This window comes from Pipra filicauda, unplaced genomic scaffold (genome assembly GCF_003945595.2).
Source record: "Pipra filicauda isolate LSUMZ 115617 unplaced genomic scaffold, ASM394559v2 scaffold200_size1382263_pilon, whole genome shotgun sequence".
In the NCBI taxonomy this organism is placed as follows: Eukaryota; Metazoa; Chordata; class Aves; order Passeriformes; family Pipridae; genus Pipra; species Pipra filicauda.
The window spans coordinates 93,101-113,227 of NW_024104311.1; the positions used below are offsets into that span (position 1 = coordinate 93,101).

The window sequence follows — 20,127 nt, forward strand, 5'->3', positions numbered from 1 at the left end:
AGGCTATAAATCAGCTTCGTGTTCATGACCTTGCTGGTAAAAAGGACTTGCCTGTGCCAGCAGAACCTTTTTAATTTTTATATACTCTGTCTCAAGAGAAAATTGATAATGACTAGTAAATTGTGTCTGCTCTCACTGAATTAATTATCTAGGGTGGTAACCGCTATGGACCTAGAGTTAAGATATGTAAAAGTAGTAGGGAATTGGCCCCTGAACTTAGACTTCAAGAAAATTTGTGTCCTTCTTCAAAGTCAAATAAAACTGACATTGAATTTTGATACTGGGCAAACTTGAATTACATTTTATGTTTTCTTGACTGTCTTTTATGTAATTCTCAATAGCTAATTAATTATAAGTGCTTCTGGTAGCTGTTGTAGTATCTGGTATTTAAAACAGAAGTTATATCAATGATTGAAAATTGTGGAAAGTGTTATTTAAGTAGGACTAATTGCATAATTTAACAACTCCCACTTGCTTACTTCCCAACAGCACATATCAGGAACCTCAAGTGTAAATGTTAGTGTTATCCGAAATTCACATACTTAACACAGGCTGCAAAATAACTCTGCTTCTTTTTTTCGTTAATCATTAAGAACAATTAATGTTTATCTAGTCCCTGCACTGGAAAAAAGCAGGTTTGAAAGCTCAGCACATTTTTGCTGATCAACTCCATACAAGCTACATCCGTAAATGATAAAACTAGCATGCAAATGCTTAAACACATTAAATGTCAACTGATTACCTCCTTAGAGCTGAGTGTCTCATTTTCTGGAATAGGCATCATGGGATGATTGGGCTTCTGAGAAAAGATGTCACAAGTTGGAAAGAGTATAAGGTTAAAAAAAGGAAAAAGAAACCCACAGTCAGTTTAATTTCTATATAAAATATCGCTAAAATTTAATAATTAAAGCCCAAACCCTCAGACATGTGGAGGATAGCAAGGCAAAGAGATCTCATTTGTGTTCAGCATACTCTCTGTTGTTACTCCTTGTCTGTATGAAAATCTATTTAAAAGTATGGCCCTTTTTTTAATATTATATTCTCATAATTAAAAGAGTGGGGAAGGGATAAATCCCTTTTTAATTTCAAGGAGGCATTTTGAGTAAAAATCACAGCATGGGCACCTGTGTTATGATACATTTAGTACGAGATAATGCACATAAAGTTATTGAAAACTGCAACCATATTTCTGTCACTTCGAATATCTTCTTAAATCTCCTCCAAGAGATCTTTCCTTAATTCAAAATTTCACAGACGTAAATCATAAAAATGTTTAACTAAAAAATGCTGTGTAACAGTAATTAGTATGTGCAGAAAGGAGTCTTAGATCTCAGTAACTTTCCAGTGTTTTGAACATTATATGTCTTGCTATGACTAATGAAGTTTGATGGATGTGACTCAAGTGAAGAACCATACCAATTTCAAGGAGATTTTAATGAGAATGCAGGTAAATAGATTATCTGGAGCTTATAAGGCAATGTCAAGATCACAAGCTTGTGACATTTTCCTATACAGTGATACAGAGACATTCTCTTTAAAGCAAAGATTGTTGAAAGTGTTGGGATTTGAGTATTTTAGAATTCTACAAAAACAAGACAGGAAGAAGCCTGCTATTTTCAAATTACAAAAGGCATTAATTTGTTTTGGCATTTAGATCAAATAGTAAATCAACAAACATGTTGCTTAAAAATATTGCTCTTCTAAGAAAATTGATTTTGACACTGTGCTTTTGGAGAAGCAAAACGGATCTGTTAAGCTGGCCCAGCACACAAAGAAAGATACTGAAGTGGAATGTACTCTAATTTTCTAAAATTACATTAAGGATCTGCTATGTATTGCTCTCTCCCTTTGTGAATTTGCCCTGATTCCTTTTCAGGGAAGAAAGAATCAATTCTAGCAACAACAGCACCTTTGAACCACTTAACTTTTATTGTTGTTGTTGTTGTTATTGTTATTATTATTATTTCCCAAAACAAAAAGACAAGTGAATAACTTTAGGCAACAATTTTATTTATTTATTCAATAAATTTCTACAAAAAAATAATTTTAGGCAAAAGTGTAAGGAATGGGTAAGGAGCCTAGACCCTCTCAGTGGCAACATCCCTCCCTCTGCTGCTCACCTGGCTTCCAGCGTCAGCCAGGCAGCCACCAAAGCATTCCCCAGATCTCACACCACCCGAGTGCTGCAGCACACACAGGAAGTGTTTGATGGTCTTCATGGGAGACAGCAGTCCCATTTCCAAATCCAGCACCCTGTGACTACCAAGGGTGGGCAGTCCTTGATGACACAGAGATACAAAGTTCTAGCAACACCTGCAGTATCTTGGCAAGTGTATTTCATTGGAATAAACCCAAGAGTTGAGTTACCCTTTGCCTCATCAGAATATGGCATCTCTGTATTCCAGGAAAAGCAAGAAGGGTCAACCAAAAAGACAAGAAGAAAAGTATCAATCATATCCTGTTCTGATGTGCAGCTAAGCCTTCTGAGAAGAATGGTCCACTGCTTGCAAGAAAGAAAAGTTCCGCAGTCAGGTAGTGATCTGAGACTGCAGCAGCTCTTTTTCTCAAATTGCAGACAGCCAAACAATGAAAAATGCATTTCTATTGTGTTATCTCATCCTGGCCTTTCTTGCTGGTATTCATTGCCTACCCCATTAACCTGAAATGCCCCTCACAGTCATGATTCTGCCTTACCATGCTCCTTGAGTATAAGGTCTCAAGTCCCTTCTTAGACCTGGGAAAAGTAATTTTTGTCCAACAAATACATTTGCTTCCTTTATTTTGATAGCATCCTCTTTTCACACTAAAGAGCCAATATGAATGACAGTCTCCACAGAGAGGAAAAATAATCTATATTTTCTGGACAGACACCATTAACATTGATTACTTTGGAGAAGATTAACTGAAACAAGACAAGGAATTCACTGATTAGAAATGAAGAAAAAAGTTAGTACATGCTTAAGACTTGGAAAAAAACTAACAGTGTACAGTTCTCTCTGTTTTCAAAAGGCTTCTCTGACATAAAACCCTTGAAGTTGTCATGAAAGAGTATATACGTTCTACAGTCAGATGTGTCTAGTCTTAATGAAGTCACATATGGCTCATTTATAAAGAACTTTATGTAGTACTTTAGTGAATACGGATGACATAAGCCAAGTGTTGCGCTGCTGAAATAACATTTAGTCTTGCAAGTCCCTGAAAGGAGGGTGTTGGGTTTTGCCCTGGAATCATACAGCTCTGCCTCTCCCACCTGTGAAGGAGTTGAGTACCTTGGCCTGAGTAACCTCATCCTAAAAAAACGGTTATATGTGTTATTTATATCATGTCAATATAACCTGAAACGTGTCAGCCCTGCTGTAGGCTCTCATGCCTATTCCCTCTCATGCCCTTTAATCAAGAGGCTACAGAATCTTATTCCTTCCTTCCTGATTTTTCCTTAAAAATAAGATTTTTTGTTTTCTTGAATGCACACCACATAGTCAACTTAAAACTACCAGAACATGAAGCAGGTAGAATGAGGTGGGATTAACCCTTTCTTACTAAACATTGTGTGACTATCATCCCTCAAAGTCGTATAGGAATATGGCTATGTCCACAAGATCTGAATGCAACTTGGACCATGTACTTTTTATGGGTGTGTTGTGTAGTGAAACCTCATCAAATTCTGTCCCTGGCAGTTTTTCATCTTCAGGTCAAAGCAGCTGGCAAGAAAACCTACTTCCATCTGCAAATGTGAAAGGATTGTGTCTGTTGGTGGTGGGAGATGAATATTTCTTTTTTAGTTTTTATTCTTGTTTCCTTTGACAGTTACAAAACTCTGCATTACTATTACAAGGTTAATCAATAATACTTAACTTTTCTAGATATTACTCAGTTTTCTGGTAATGTGACATTTTCTTTATTATTTCTAAGAACAATGAAAGAGCAAACTAAATCTGCATTTCTAGCTGCAGAATTGTACTGAGGAGAGCAGAATATCTTTACAATACATAAGTATTTGTGGCATGTAAGTTCAAAGGGAAACTACGTACCTGGCCAAAATAACCTCTTACAGACTCAGTCAAGGCTTAGAAAAGAGGTGATTATATAACATCTTCGTTAGACCTTTGTTCGTTTAGTTCTGTAATCAGCAAGACATATTTGCCTTTAAAAGGTCAGTTTACCTTTACTGTGCTATGAATCACAGCTGCCTCTGAACTAATATAAAGCTTTCTAAAGTGTTCTCAATTTAAGACCTTTTTCATTAATCTAAGTCACTCTCTAGAGGGTCTGCAACCTTTGCTAATTGAGGCACAGGTTTAAAACTGGAACCAGTGAGAGATAACACACATAAGAAATTAGAATATTTCAACTATAGTAACCAGAGAACATTCACATTTACCCTACTCTTTCAAACTACTCTGTTAAGTCTTGAATCCCCTTTGAAAATAAATTAGGTACTCTAGACTCTTATTAAGCACAGATACATTCGTTTACAATAGGCAAAATTACTAATTTCTCAAAGGTTGAAAATATTTATTTAGACATGCATAACAAGCAAATATTTTTATAAAACTGTTTTATGGATATCCACTTTGTCTGAGTACAAGAAGATGAAATCTCATGTATCAATAAAAGGTAAAACACCCACAGCAGCAGAGCAAGGACTACCTTGAGCTAAGGGGAAAGAAAATAATATAATATAAAGGGGTAATTTATGATTATGAAGTCTTTAGTCTCTAAAACGACGCAGTATAAAATTTATTTCAAAGATTCCATCGGTTAAGCACCAATTCTTTTGCATCTTTCACTTCTCTATAAAAGGAAAAGTAGAAACGGCGATCACAATATAGATTTATAATGTGCCTTGAGACACTTATACAATAGAACATCCTGAAAGCCATGCAAATTGTTATTATACACTACTGTAGCCATGAATTTTTGTTTTGAAGATCTCAAAACTGTTTCAAGGCACTGGAACCACACAAACATAGTTTCCCGATAGGTTCTCACCAGGAACAGGCCTGGAGGACACCAGAGTGTGCTGAGACTGAAAGAATCATAGAAAGGTTTGGGTGGAAAGATCATCTGGTTCCAACTGCCCTGTCATGGACAGGGACACCTTCCACTAGACCAGGTTGCTCAAAGTCCCATCCAGCCTGGCCTTGAGCACTTCCAGAGGTGGGTCATCCACAACTGCTCTAGGCAACCTAATACTGGAGAATACCAGAGGCTGGAGGAGCTACAGTAGGGATTCCTTATCTATAAGGAGAGTGGGAGGGAAATGCACATAAGAAGTGCATCAATTTTCCTCGGGCTGCCTTTTTCCAGACAAAGTTAGACTTCACATGCAGGGCCAGTCTGTGATGTATTTGACTGGAGATTTTCTGTCAAAATGATTTTTCAATGAAAAATACTAGCAACAGAAAAATGAAGCTTTCTGCAAAATATTTTGATTTGCCTTGCAAATTCTCACTAGTAATTTAGAAAATTAAAATTAAGTATTTAATGGTAAGAAAACTCATCTGTAACTAGAACACTGTGTTTTCTGTCCTGGATGTTTCACTTTGGAACACTTCCATAAAATATTAAAATGTATTGCCACTTTGTGGCAATCATGGTAAGAGCCTCTGATTTCTACTGTGGACTAATGAAGACTACAGTTCCTTGCAGGGCTAATTTCACTATAGGTGATTATGGGAGCTGGTGGCCAGCAAGGGTTCCAGGCCCATAATGAAGACCATAAGCATGAGAACCGCAACATACACATCCATAGGGTAAGGCAGCAGAGAAGACAAACATCTTCTAACTACATGGATTAGAACTACCTGCTTTGAGTTAGCTCATATAACCCAAATTGTATACATTGGTTTCTGGAGTATTTAAATGCTTTCAAATTTTTATGTGTATTAGAAAGAAAATGTCAGAATTTCTGACAACAAAAGTATTTGAAATTTCCCTCAGAATATTGGCTGTGAACTATTTATGAAACTCACAGAAACTGAGTCATTTCTTAGAACTGATGATGCTTCCTGGCCCAAGGAAGGGGCTCATTGTTCATTGAATGATAACAGCCAAGGAACTTTAACTGCTTTACAGGTGAGAGTGTGAAATGAATTGATTTAATTTTCAGAGCTGGCTTTCCCCCACATATTTTCTTACCAGATTAGCTGCAAAATAGAATAAGCTCTATTTTCTGAGTAAGCTTCTGATGCAAGAGACCTTTGACCTTAGTTACTTTAAATGCAAAAGACAAACTTTGACTGAATCTTCAAGAGTGTACATGTGTAACAGTTGCCTACTATATTAAAATTTGTATTAAGATCGTATTCTGCCTATAATATAACTACTAATATTATAGCCAGTGTTTAACTGAGAAAAAGAGAAAGCTACTTCATAACATCTCTGTAAATCCATAAATACTGGCTTCTTTAATTCAAGCTCTAAGTACATACTTGGAATTTCAACAGAACTAGTTATATTTTATACTTTTATCTGAAAGTGCAGTGAATTAAGATCATATTTCAGAGTATACGTTATATCAATACTTGCAGTATATCTCGATACCTGAATAGTGTTTTTTACAATCTAAAAAAGCAGCGAGATGTTGCATAGAAACATTTGTGTTCAGTGAGGTCTAAGATACAAAGTTCTCATAGCTCTGAGTGTTTGGGCATAATTTTCATTAAATATGATTTTTCTTCAAGTTTTGCTTTCTCCCTGTCTTCAGTAAGAGGTGTACAAGTATTATTTTTGTTTCTCATACAGGTTACACATGCTCCAAATCTCGTTCGATATTTTTTACTCAATTATACATTTCTGCTATTGCTGTTAATAACAACCTTTACCTCTCAGTTGCTTCTGTTCTTTGTAATCTTGTCTTCTGTCTTTTTACTATATTATGAGCAAAGGTTGTGTCCCCAGGTTGCAGTTCCCATATGCCGAATCATTAATAGACATTTTTTAACATTCCATTTTCTACTGTTAAAGAATTCGTACAGAAATGGACTTGTATCTAATCCAAATCCAGTCATGAATCAGGATTCTAGCATCAGAGGCAGACTCCAAGCTAAAACAAGCTTGCCCCCATCACCATGGGATCTGCCATAGAATCCCCTTCACAAACAAACATAGACATTAAAAGCAAACATTAGAAGCGTTGTAGCGTTTGGACTGCTGTGTTTCCTTTGGTTGTTCTCCTAAAATGTGTTCCCCTGAAGATATAGAAGGCTAAGGTAAGACTCAGAAATTAGTTGCTAACTAGGGTCAGAATTTCTATTACATTTGATAATGCTTATTGCACAAAAAATGTCTGACTGAAATGCACTATGCAGAAACTAGATGCAATCACCCTTGAAAGCCAGGGATAAGGATGAACTCAAATTTTATATTATGCAGAGACTTCTAAGAATGAAGACAACGCATTTTAAAGCACTTTTTGGGGCTTAAGACTGGTTTAATCTGTCCCAGCAGAGACAGCCTATATAAATGAAAAGACGAAAAGAAACATAAGTGGCTGTAACTATGTTCCAAGAGCAAACTTGGACACTTCTAGGCATTCACTAGGAAGCATATTTCCATTTCTAAGCATAGAAAGTGCCTGCTGGGGCTTGATCCTACTGCATTCAAGAAAAAACTACTTTTTGTGTACATGTTTTTTTAAATTAACACAAATACACCAAAGAAATACTAGGGTCCTACTATCAACAGCTTCTCCTAGTGGAAATGGGATAGGAAGGTTCTCAAACTTTCCTAACTACACAGACCAAAAGGAGTGACACAATAATCAATTCCTTTTTTTTCCTTTGGAAGAGCTGTCTCCAGAGAAGTGGGTGACAGAGTTCATTCCAGGCAGTGCCAGAGTTAGGGCACCTCCATGTTAAGTGCATGTTGCTGGGTCTCCTGTTGAACCTAAGACACCTTCAAGTTCTGCAGCTAATTCAATGCTTTTGAAGAAAATAATTGATTACCAAGTTATGATCTTTCTAAAGAGCTTCACAAGAAATGCCTTTCTTTAAAGATCAACTGAGCAGGAACTCTAGATGCATTTTCTGAAGGCATTATCAAACCAAGTTAAAAGAGATAGAAATGTCACCTAAGTATGATATCATTAAAATAACTCACTAAGCCCAAGAAATGCCATAAAAGAATATACAAAGGAGACACAGAAATATTAAGTATTAGTAAATTCCCAACGAGGAGGTCCAATTTGTAGCACAGCACTAAAGAGCTGACTTGTTTACCTCTACACAAAAGCAATTGTTCTGGAACACAGAAGAAGATTGATCAACCACAATACACCTACACAAGTACAACATCTAAATATCAAAGTTCAAAAGAGAGAAAGAAACGGTCTTCTAGAAATAAAAGTAGCTGGGATGATGTCTGGGAGAAAAGTGCTTTTCCATGGCAACCTTGAAAGGCTGCTGTATTCACAGAATGTTAATTCCCACTATGCTGCCATTAATCAAATATAAACTCCAATGAGTAGGAGATTGGATGATGAGGTAAACACCACTGATTTATTTAAAAAATAATAAAGATTCCCTTTAAATATTCTGCTTACCTATGAGCCTGGAGACCTGCAAGTGATTATGGAAGGTTGACACTTTCAGCACAACTACATTTAGTGATTTCAAGAAAACTCCATTTAGGAAAAAGACTGGATCAGCTTAATCCCAAAGTTGGACATTAAAGAGAACTTGTTCTCTGCTACTGTTATAAGTGACGCCTGATGAGATAGAAATGGTATTTTTTTAATATTTCTCACACTTTATGCAAAAAAGCCAGTTCCCTCCAATCCATTTTCAAAGGCTGTGTTTGTAAATATTTAACTGACAGGGAGATTTTCACATGAGTGTACATAAATCATGTATTCAGCCCTTGATGTCAGAAAGAAAAGGCACTTTTGAAAGTCTGTAGAGACCTAGAGGCTGTCCCCAGCTGAGGGAGTTACACCCACTCATTCCTTGACTCTTCACTAGGGCAGGTCATTCTTCAAAATGATGGTAGGTTTCCTACAATCTAGTGGTCTCTGCCCTGACATATACTTACATCGATTGTGTCTCCATATGAATCATAGAATCATAAATCAGCACGGGTTGGAAGGATCCAATTTTTTGTGGAAAAGAGAGCCTAGGAGAGGTTACCTAGCACTCTGTCCAAACACACCTTGAAAACCTCCAGTGATGGGGACTCCACTGCATCCCTAAAGAGGTTTTTCCAGTGATTAGTTCCTCTTACTGTAAAAAAAATATTTTTGTATAACAACATGAAACCTCTCCTACTGCAAGCTGTACCCAATGTCCCTTGTCTTCTCCATGTGGCTCCCTGTGAAGAGAAAGCCTCTGTCCCCTTTGTAACTACTTTTTAAGTACTGGGATACTATGATGAGGTCCTCCCTGAGCCTTCTCATCTCCAGGGGGAAAAGACTTCACTCCTTCAATCTTTCCTCATAGGTCAGGTTCTACAGCCCTTTGATCATCTTTGTGGCCCATTTGTAGACTCTCACCAGTCTGTCTGCATATTTTTTGAATTGTGGAGATCAAAACTGGACACAGTATTCCAGGTGGAGGGTTTTGCTCTTCCACTTTACACAGTCTTCTGTCAGAGGTTGGAGGGATTCCCATCAGAAGCATGCTTTGGAGTTAACCACAGAGCTAAATGTTACCTCAGGCTCTCAATCACTGCAATAGCTGTATTCAAGTTCATCTTCCTAAGCTGTTTTGTTGCAATCAAAAGGAAAGGGAGTTTTTTAACTATATGAAGTTTAACTCATAATTATTCAGAATCAAGGAATTTAAATAAGAGCAGCAGCACCTCTGGCTGGGGGGAAGGAGAGAGTGGGGAAGGAGAGATAACAAGGCAAGTAGGAACAGAATCAGCTCACTTAAATGGGAAACATTTTTATTTCAGAAACAGCCTATTCACAGGTACAAGGAGAGAGCCACAATACCTCGTCTCCTCCCATCAAAGCTAAAACCACATTCTGAAGTGATTTGGGACACAAGTTATGGATTTCATCAGTTTGAACAGTTATAATCTACAAAACCTGCAAAGTCTATCTTTCAGCTTCATCTGTGTAATTTCATCATCTAGGGAGATTCAGGTACTTGGTAGAGCTTCAAACAAAAACAATCTGGCATGGAGTCAAGGCTGCCTAAACACCACCACAGTGCCCTTCCAATAAAGCATTTCAGACAGAAATAGCTGTCATTTTCTTACACCCTAAGCCAACAAATGAAATGATCCTAGGTTTAGGACCGCACCGTATCTAGTCTCACTAATGTAAGACACAGGTGGTCATTCTGGTTTTTCCCATTTCTGAGGGAACACTTGTTATAGGTAATTTTTTAACAAAAGTGCAGGTGAAGAATGACAACTTCATCCACTGGGACCTCCTGTCCCTTCTCAATACTGTACTTATAACATATTTAGAATGGTTATAAGAATTTATGCCAGCAGGTTTTGCCCTCTAGTGGAACATGAAGCAAAACACAACACATAATTAGAAGGGTAACAGGTATAGAGTGACCATGTGGACACTGACCACGTGTTTAGTGGATGCCTGGAGATACAGCAAGTCACACTGCGTATCATCCCTTATCCTAAGAGACGTGGAGTGGAGAGGGAGAACTTCGGGGAATTTACAGAGATAACGGTGCAGGTATAGTTGAGAATGGAAAAAAATTCGCATGCTGTCAGGATGTTGTTTACACAAAGGGTCTAATTGTTTGAAATCTCAACATCTGATACTGTGTTTGCTGTACTGTGTTTTCTGCCACTTCAATTATTTATGACAATAAATTAAATAATTTCTTTTTAAAAACATTAATAGCTCAGAATGTAGTTGGGTGGTGCAGGAAATAATAGGCAAATATTGTCAGGATTTTTATCAACATATATTGACTCAAATGTTAAATATTGATCATGTGAAAAAAATCAAAATTAATCATCCTTTTGTTATTGAAGAATATTAATATTACAGACCCAAACAAAAACATTAAAAAATTACAACTGAGGAATATTTACTTCTGGGGTAAATAAACCTCTGTTTGTATTAAGCTAGCCCAGTATTGACATCTGGTTACCCTGTTTCCAAAAAGAACAGCTAACATGATATACCAAAAAATTATACTATCTTAATTTTCTTCAGACAACTTTTCCCTGACTTATTCCCTTTTCTATTCAAATTTCCGAGTTTCTAGCATTGTTTTCATTAGCAACAGCAAACACCCATTTTGATTATAAAAAAATGGCTTTAGTGGTCATAGGAACTATTTGCTTGTTCATGTGAATGCCCTTCAATGAACCAGGAAACTTGTCAAAAAACACTTGATCATAAAATCATTGCTGCCTAAGTAAACATATCAGCCCAGTTTAGTAAAAATTTAAACTGAACCAAACCCAGTCTATCAAATACTATCTGGTGAGGAAACCATGACGTTGCCTAAAGAAACAGTACCTAATGACTGGTTTTAACCTCTAGCATCTCAAAACACGCTGTAAATCTCAAACTGGGATAATCTCTCCTGGCACCAAGGCCTGATCATTTGCAGACTGTGTTAGAAAAAGAGGACATGGAAGGGATGTGTCTGAGAGGTTCCAAACAACATCTTCTATGGACTTCCACAACTGACGCTTTTCTAACACCAGACAGGGGCCCTCTTGAGTTACCTTGTACCAGCTGCTCTTCAAAAAGACTTCAGTTAAGACATAGGGCACAGTGTTCACCTTACAGAGCTCATTAGCCAGCCCTGTTACCCACACACCTTGGATTACAGAGTTTTTTGTCTAAATTCTCCACTGGTGTTTCAAAGAAGAGAAGAACGTCAGCAATAACATAGAATCATAGAATCATAGGTGATGCCCTTTGTACTGGTAAGAGACAACTGCTTGTCAGGATGACAGATAGAGCCACTGGAAAAGCCCGTATTTCTCTCAGGTTATGCTCCCTTTGCTCACTCCCCAAGAAAAAAAGAAATACCCCATCACTTTAATGTGGGTAAATGTTAAAAGGAAACTGAGCGTGAGGGATGAAATAGATTATTCCTCCTTTGGAGAAGAAATAGTTTGAATGAAGAGTCAAGGGAGCTCTGTCCTAGCTGGTCTGGAGGAGGAAAGATCTCACATAAACTGTGCCAGGGAAAGGAGAAGCTGTAATATTTCCAGGAAATCCCTGGAGACACAGGCTTGTTTGAGATGCATCTCCCAGAGGACCTGCCAATACTGAATCTTAATGACTCAGCTCAATTCTGCCTAGAATTAAAATGATAAAAGTCTGACAAACCTCTTGAATCACACCACACTTGATGCTCACCTTATTGTACAAAGAGCTGTGTCTGTAAGGGCTACAAGAATTGTTGTGAACATGACATGTGATGGAAGACAAGTGGCTAAAAGGTCCAGAGTTTAGACAGTCAGTGAGGGAGATGGATGGAGGATGCAAAGGGGACTTAATTGGAGGAATCAGTTTAGTTGGATACAGAGGGTGTAGGAAAGCAGGCTTCAGTGAAAAAGAAAACAAAAAACCAACCAACCAAAAACCAAAAGTAAACAGAAACAGATTAATGGGTGCAAAAAAGAAGTTAGTTTGGGCAGAAAGTAAAGTGTACCTTTTTTACATTTCATAGGTCTTGATGATTCACCAGAAAAGGTACTCAGCTTTCAAGCCAATACTTGGCATGAAAGTGCACACACAAAAACCTGCTGTAGGTGTCCCATTGAACCAGTTATACTTTGACTGGGGTCCAGTGCATCTCCCTCCTGCTGCTCAACTGCTGCTCAAGTGACAGAAAAGTAAAACCCTGAAGGATCTTGTGCTAGGATAAAACAGCCACATGTGGGACATTTTATGAGAGGGTGGACTGGGACCAAAACCAATATGAAAACAGTGTCTGAGAGGTACAACAGAAACTCTGCCTTATCTGTGAACTAGCAGGAGCACTCCAGGCTTTTCAATAAGACTCTAACAAGCCTTTTCAGACATTTAAGAGTTAAACCAGTGAAGGTGCATACACAATATACTTCACTGCTCTAAGTTCTCAGTAGTTAATAGTGTTTCTGGCCAAAAAAAAACCCCAATATGTACATTCTTTTTGCACCTAAAGGATAAAATACTTTTAAAAAAAAAGATTTTGGCACACATCTCACACTTGGGCTTTTGTCAAGGTTGTTGACACAATACATCCTGAGTTCTCACTGACTTGGTTGGCTGAGTTTAGACCAGAAACTTCCCTGTGCTATGCCTTTTGATCTAAAGAACCAGAAAACTTGTGACAAGATCTAGGAGACTAGGAGCTAAGCATTCTGCTCTCTGTAGAAGTGGTGGTGCTAATCCACTTGTCCTCAAATAAGAGTTTAGCAAGCATTGACTGTAGCTCCTAGTCTCCTAGTTTTAATTCCCAGCTTGTATATCCCATGAAAGCAATAAATTTACCTGATTTGGGGGCAACATTGGTAGGAACACCTCCCCCTCTCTGGAAGTCATCCACTGTGCAGCCAAAAATACTTACTGAGAGCAAGTGAAGAGGGAGAATGAGTGTCTTTAAAGCCTAAAAACCCAGTGGTTAGTGACAGTCACAGCAATTTTCAAGCTGTTGTCTGGGCACCGAGCCCAGTCCCACAGTCAGTGCTGCAGCACTCTTACAGACACTAAAACCCCCCAGCAGAGTTTCACAGGTGCTGTAAGATTGTGAACATTCTCATGTGGGCACCCGAGTCTCCTCCACCCACAAGGGACTTATATTAGCACCATAAACCTACTCCGAGGGGCAAGAGCAGAAATTAAAAGCATATGCTGTCTTCTTCAGCACTTTAGTGTTTTCCCTAGATCTGGATATGATTGTATTATTAATTGTCCTGCTAGACCACCACTAGAATCACATACAAACAAAACCAGTTTCTGTTAAGTAAGTGAATCCATCTGAATACAAGTCACACTACTTTTTTTTTCAGAACAAAGATGTCTTAATAGAGATCTTCTAAAGTACTTTACAGCAAATTGTAATATTACTCAGGTTAGGATAAAAATATCAATTTATCAATAATATAAAGCACACAACAATGTTCTTTTAAATAAAGGAAGAAAAATTGAACATATTAATTGTAAAATTACCTTTTCTGTCTATTAAAGTCAGTGCATGATTTTTTTCATTCATTTTAATATGTAACTTTTATATGAAATTATTTTGGCTTTTTTGGTATCAACCACACTGATTAATGGACTTCAGTACTTCAGTACTTCAATAATATGTACCACAAGTAATTTATAAAGTGTAAGTTGATTGGTTTCTTCAATTAGCTTCAAATGTCAAAATGCTTCAAGCTATGGCAATAACTCCAGGTTTGTATTTGCCTGAAAAGAAGAAGTTTGGTGATTACATCACTCTTTCATCAGCAAAACTTTAGCCAGCAGAATCAGTGCCCAGAGGTATGAGTTGCCCCTGCCTTTGCAGGAAGGCTCCACTGAGGTGGCCTAGGGAAGAAGCTCTCTAGCAACAGCTCCAGGTCAACTCTCCTGCTCTTTCATTCCAGGCAAATGTCAGCACTGTACCTTGGCATCAGAAAGGTTTCAGTAAGTTAGAGCATGAATAATGCACTATCAACTCACCTGTGGTCTCTGAACTCAAATCTTCACAGTCAACCTCAAAAGTTCAGAGTCAAATTGTAAATCACTATTTTAATTCAATTTTTTTCTTATATTTCTTATATTTCATGTAAAGTCTACATTCTATAGAAACCTTCTGATGCCACTCATATGTGTTCTTGGAATCTACTCATACTACAATTAATTCTCTATTTGTACTGCTGCAATACCATTGAGAAACTCGGATTTTTCTACAGCAAGTTAGAGCTATGGGGAGGAAAGAACTAAAATTAAAATCTTAATTAAATTCTCTTGCAGAGGGCTGCCATTGCTAAAATTTCCAGTGTGATTAGAGAGGCATAGGAGTAAGAGAAATTCAATTATTATGGTATTTTATTCACACTGTGTCTGACAACAGGACTATTGGTTTCATTTTGCTTCCATCCAGATGGAAAATTTGGAACATATTGGATAGCTTAATAGCAGGGACATTCAGATTATGTATCACATTTAAGGTTTATTTGGCAATAATGCACACAAACATAAATGTATGAGAAAAGGCTGTCAGAGCCATTTATCTGGGATTTCTCCAAGATAAGAACTCATACAGGTCAGCAAAGTTCAAGACGTGTTTTTGCAAAGTGATCCTATGGCTTCATGCAGAGGGCTGTGGGAGAAGAGAGTATCTTTACTGCCCCACAGGCTGCCTATTAATGCTCCTCACATGTGGCAGATGAACTGTACCCTCAAGCTGTGGAGGAACATGGATATGAACCTTGGGGTTCATGCGTGTGGGGAGTGACTATGCACTGGGGAGTGACATTGGAAACACACTGGGGCTCCTCTTCAGTCTTCCTTGGAGAGGGAAGAGTGAACCTTGCCCAGTTCTTTCTGTCACTTCTCTTTAGAGAAGATTCAGGCCTGGGCCCCAAATGAAAGAAGAACTTTCTAATAGATCTGATCTAGGCACCCGCTTGACAGGGAAGCACAAGATTTCAACTTACTTTTATTACAGTGTTTCCTACAGACATCATAAAGAGGTCCTCTCCTCAACATACAGGTTTTTACATCACCAGAAAAAAAAGTCCCTGTAGAAAGCCCAGCTGCCCACCCCCAGCTTGAAGACTTCCCTTAAGAAGCCAGGTGCCCCTTGGGGAATCATCTAACTTTGCAAAATAAAAGAAGAGACCAGGACAAAACAAGGATCTATGTTTATTCCTTCTTCTTTAAGGAAATTAGCTGAAGCTATAAAATCCTTCAGAGTGAAAGCTACTCACCTGCTCAATACCTTGATCACTGATTTCTTCAAGGTACTTTTTAAAAGGATTAGGTTGATAGGGCTCCTCCTTTTGCTGTGCACTCTTTCCTTTCACCAGCACAGGACGAATGACACCGGGTTTTGTCTTGACCCATAGAACACCCAGGAGAGAAGAGATGGAAGAAAAATAACATAAAATACTTTACGATTTACAGATTATTTTTTAGACAAGTCAATTCCAGTGGGACTGTACTGACTAGATTTTTAGAAGTTTTATTAATGACGTATTTCACCACCAAAATTATTCAGGTGTCATGCTGCTTGGATTTCTTTTAATGTAGATTTTAGACCAAAATGGCAAGAGCAGTTTTTAGGCACAGAACCTCATAGCTACTGAGCGTCAGTAGCTCAGTATGGTTTGTGGGTTTTGCTGTCTGGTTTTTTGCTGGCTGTTCAGCTGCATCTTGATAAGTTCAAGTCACACTTTATGCACAACCACACATCTGCTTTCACGCTGGGCTGCTCAAAACACTAACTGTGAAACAAGGAAGGACAACATGTGATGCTGTAATTTAACTTACACCCAGGTTAGGGGAAAGTCTTTCTGGGGAATAATACTACTGATTGCATGCTGGATTTTATAGAGTCATAGAACCATAGAGTAATTTAAGTTGAAAAAGGCCTCTAAGATCATCGAGTCAAATCATTGACCTAGCACTGCCAAGTCCAACACTAAACTATATCCCTAAGTGCCACAGCTTTCCAGCCACTCTGCCCAAACCTGTAGTGTTCCATGGGGTTGTCCTGACCCAAGGGCAGGCCCCGGTGTTGGCTTTGTTGAATCTCATATAAGGCAAGAGGGATGTCCATTGAAGGGGAGGGGTACAGAAGGCAGAAAATGTCCTCATGTTTTGTGCTCTGCTTCTGCCCTGGGAAAGGACAGAGCAGCGCCCAGGGTGAAGATGGCAGAGGCAGGGAGAAGCGCAATGCACTTGGTAAGAGCAAGGTCCAGGAACAAAAATATGTTCCCTCAGCTTTGCGTTTTATCCCCTCCATCCTTTCAACAGGTTGGGGCACTTCCATTTTCCTCCTAAATAAGAAAATTATGCAACTGAAAGCAAAAAAATCAACCATGCAGTGATATTGTTTTTAAAGAGTAATAACTGCCAAGCTGCATCAAAAACTTTTTCATTACAAAGGTCAACTTAGTGAAAGATGCAGTGCTCATTTAATGAATTTATGATCCATAGTTCATGACTTATCTTTGTAGGACTCACCATAAAATACTTATTTTCCTATCAACATTTCTGAAAAGCATTCATAAAAATGTCTGGCTTTCAACAGAAAGGTAAATATAAAACTAAAAAGAAAGGTACACTTGTTATCAAGTCATCATTATGCAGACAAAGGACCTGTGGCCTTCTAGCACTCCTCCACACCATGCAACCATGCAATTAAAAGCCCATTGAGGTACCTGAAATCATCAAGGATAAGCTACTCTCCTTATGTAAGAAACCTCTTCCAAAAGCATGAGGTAGAAATGCTTTTAAGGCAGCATTTTCCAAACAACAATCATGCACTCAAGTGCTGACTGAGTCATATGTTTATGTCTGACTCTGCTAACAGAGTGACAGATATCAACCAGAATTCTAAATACTTTATTGGTTTCTGAGAAGCTACATAAAATCTTTGATCCAAAACTAAAAACTTGAACTCTTTCCTTGATGGCAGTTGTATCAGCTGACACTGCTAAGAAACAAGCTAAAACTTAGTTTTGCCAAGGAAAATGTTGGTCTTCCTACAATGACATTAAAAAATGGTAAAGGCTGTTATGGTAACACTGGGCTGCCATGGTATGTTTACAGCCCTTTCGACAAATTACACAGGGCAGAGACACAGGTTCCAGAGCTGACCCATAATAAGTGGTACTGATTTAGTGCCACGGTGCTCCCTGGCATGGTTTTGGCCCAGGTCAGCAAGTGCATAATCAGAAATAAGCTATAGGCTGGGCCAGGGTGCCTCTCTACAGGCAGTATGGATGTAGTCACCCTCCTTCAGGAACAGAAGGTATTTTGTATGAAAATGAGCCTGGCATGATACTTGCATGAAAAGTCAGAAGACTGAATTTCTCATTGGCAGGTGTATGGCCACGTTCACCTCTGATTTTTTCTCCTGTTATTATGACACTGGTTGCCCCTGAGATCTTGCTGAAACTGGTGGGTCAGGTCCCAGTTGCAATCCCGTCTCTGCCCATAGCAGGGGCATTGAAACTAGCTGATCATTATGGTTCAAACCCTTCTATTATAGTGAGTCAGAGAATCCACAAAAGGAGAAGTAATTAGTTGAATAATAAATCCTGCACAATTTCTAAGTCGAAATGTAACTACTGAAGAATCATTCATGGAAATCACACTGTGTTGAGAGACAGCATTGCAGCCTGAACAAAAAACATGCACAAGAATTCCAGTATAGTGATAGCAATTTAAAACCAGTGAAATAAAAAAAAAAAAAAGTAAGAAAAAAGGAACTGCCAAAAGGATGAAATGGTTATAAGTGACTGGAATGCCACTTAAGACAGTAACATTTAGAGAAGCTGTGCATCACCTTATAAAGAGACTTGAAGAGACCAATAAATACTGGAATGTTCAAAGAGCAGTGCAAAGAAATGAAAAAAAGAATAAGGAGGAAAAGGCTCTGAAGACAGGAAGTTGAGAACCTAAGAAAAAAAATCTAGCCTTTAATATAAAAATGTCATGCATTAGGCCAAAAAAGACTTTGAAAAAAAACTTGCTAAATTTCCTCACAACTAAATGTCTGGGGCCACTAGATATAACTGAGGCATAAAAAACATGCATGAAGAAGATCACGGCTGAAAATTAATTCCTCACTTCAGCTTTCCCCACAGGAATACTTAGGAAGGTTCTCACACTGTCAAAAAAATATTTTGGAGGAACTGTCTCAAGTACAGTGTCAATAACACAGATTTGAGAACAAATAAATAAAATGAGCAACTAAAGCTCAAGGAATAAATAAAGTTGTAAAGCAATTCCAGTGTGAAACCATGAAGCGGACCAGGAATCACACAAATCCATACATGTGACATTTCAAGCTGTGCAAAGTAGTAGGAACAAATTACACTAAAGAGCAGAATTAGTATACATTTGAACAAATAATAGGGAATGGGTTTTGAAAGGGCACTCATGTCAGACAAGTCTTACAGTTATTTTGAAGAGTTATTGATCTAAGAAAGCTGGCTGTTAGAGCAGATGTATGTTATGTTTAAATTAGCAGTATAAAAAACTTTCATTATCTAGGAACACACAATACAGGAGGTCAATTGCAACAGACCATCCCATGTGAGGCTCAGTGTTTGGGGTTTTTTTTCTGCTGGGTCCCTAAACACATGACCAGGGATAACAAAATGAGGCTGCATCACAGATTATAAAGTTTATTGGATGTGCATCCATGCTGTCTGGAACAGGCTTTGGTGAAGGTCTTTCAGCAAGGTCTGTGAAAAAAATTAAATCGCTATGGAGTAAAAGAGAATATGTCCTGTGGACCAACTAAAAGGTAGGAAGGAAAAAGCTGGAATAAATGTTTGAATTTCACAGTGGAAGTAAGTCACAGAGTCCCTCAGAGATCTGCTCTGGAATCTAGGCTTCGAAATATGGATATTTTCTAGATCAGCTAGAAAAGAGTGGCTGGGAAGGTGACAAAATTTGCTGGTAATACTGACTAGGGGAGTAAAAACAAAGTATCAGTGCAAAGAGTTGCACAGATCTTGCAATACTGAGTGAATGAATGATATAAGACAGGTAAAACATAACTGAATTCAGCATTGATACATTTTGCTTAACTATATGCTAAATTTGCACTTGCACTGACTAACTAACTCAGAAACTCTATCTTGCTACTCAGGAAATATATCTTAGCTTTATTGTATACAGTTCTATGCATACATTGGCTTACTGCTCAATACAAGTAAGAACTAAATAAAGTACTATAAATTGTTAAGAAAGGAATAGAAAAAGCAAAAAAGGACCTTATCACATCATCATGTAAATAGGAAGCACTGTTTCAGAGCTATACAAGAGCAGTTTATGGCTTTAGTCTCCCAATCTCAAAAACAAAAACCTGAAAAAATATAGAAAGGGCCAACAAGGATCATCAATGATATGGGACAGTATCTATACTACTCAAGTGACTAAGCAATTTTTAATTTTCTGCATGAAACAGAGATGACTGGTAATGTATTATTGTTAATACCTAGAACATCATTAATATTATTTAGAAAGTGAAGAAA

At 38.0% G+C, this 20,127-nt stretch overlaps 1 protein-coding gene across 1 annotated transcript in view; it reads right to left on the minus strand.

Moving 5' to 3' along the window:
- The window catches only part of LOC113989678 (muscular LMNA interacting protein), a 77,063-nt gene that overhangs the window by 9,016 nt on the left and 47,920 nt on the right, over positions 1-20,127 (minus strand). Inside the window, exons 11-13 of the mRNA XM_039380777.1 lie at positions 15,844-15,969; positions 12,299-12,484; positions 743-796 (exon numbers count right to left, since the gene is read on the minus strand). Of these exons, the coding sequence (XP_039236711.1) occupies positions 743-796; positions 12,299-12,484; positions 15,844-15,969 (366 nt within the window). The remainder of the gene's footprint in view (positions 1-742; positions 797-12,298; positions 12,485-15,843; positions 15,970-20,127) is intronic.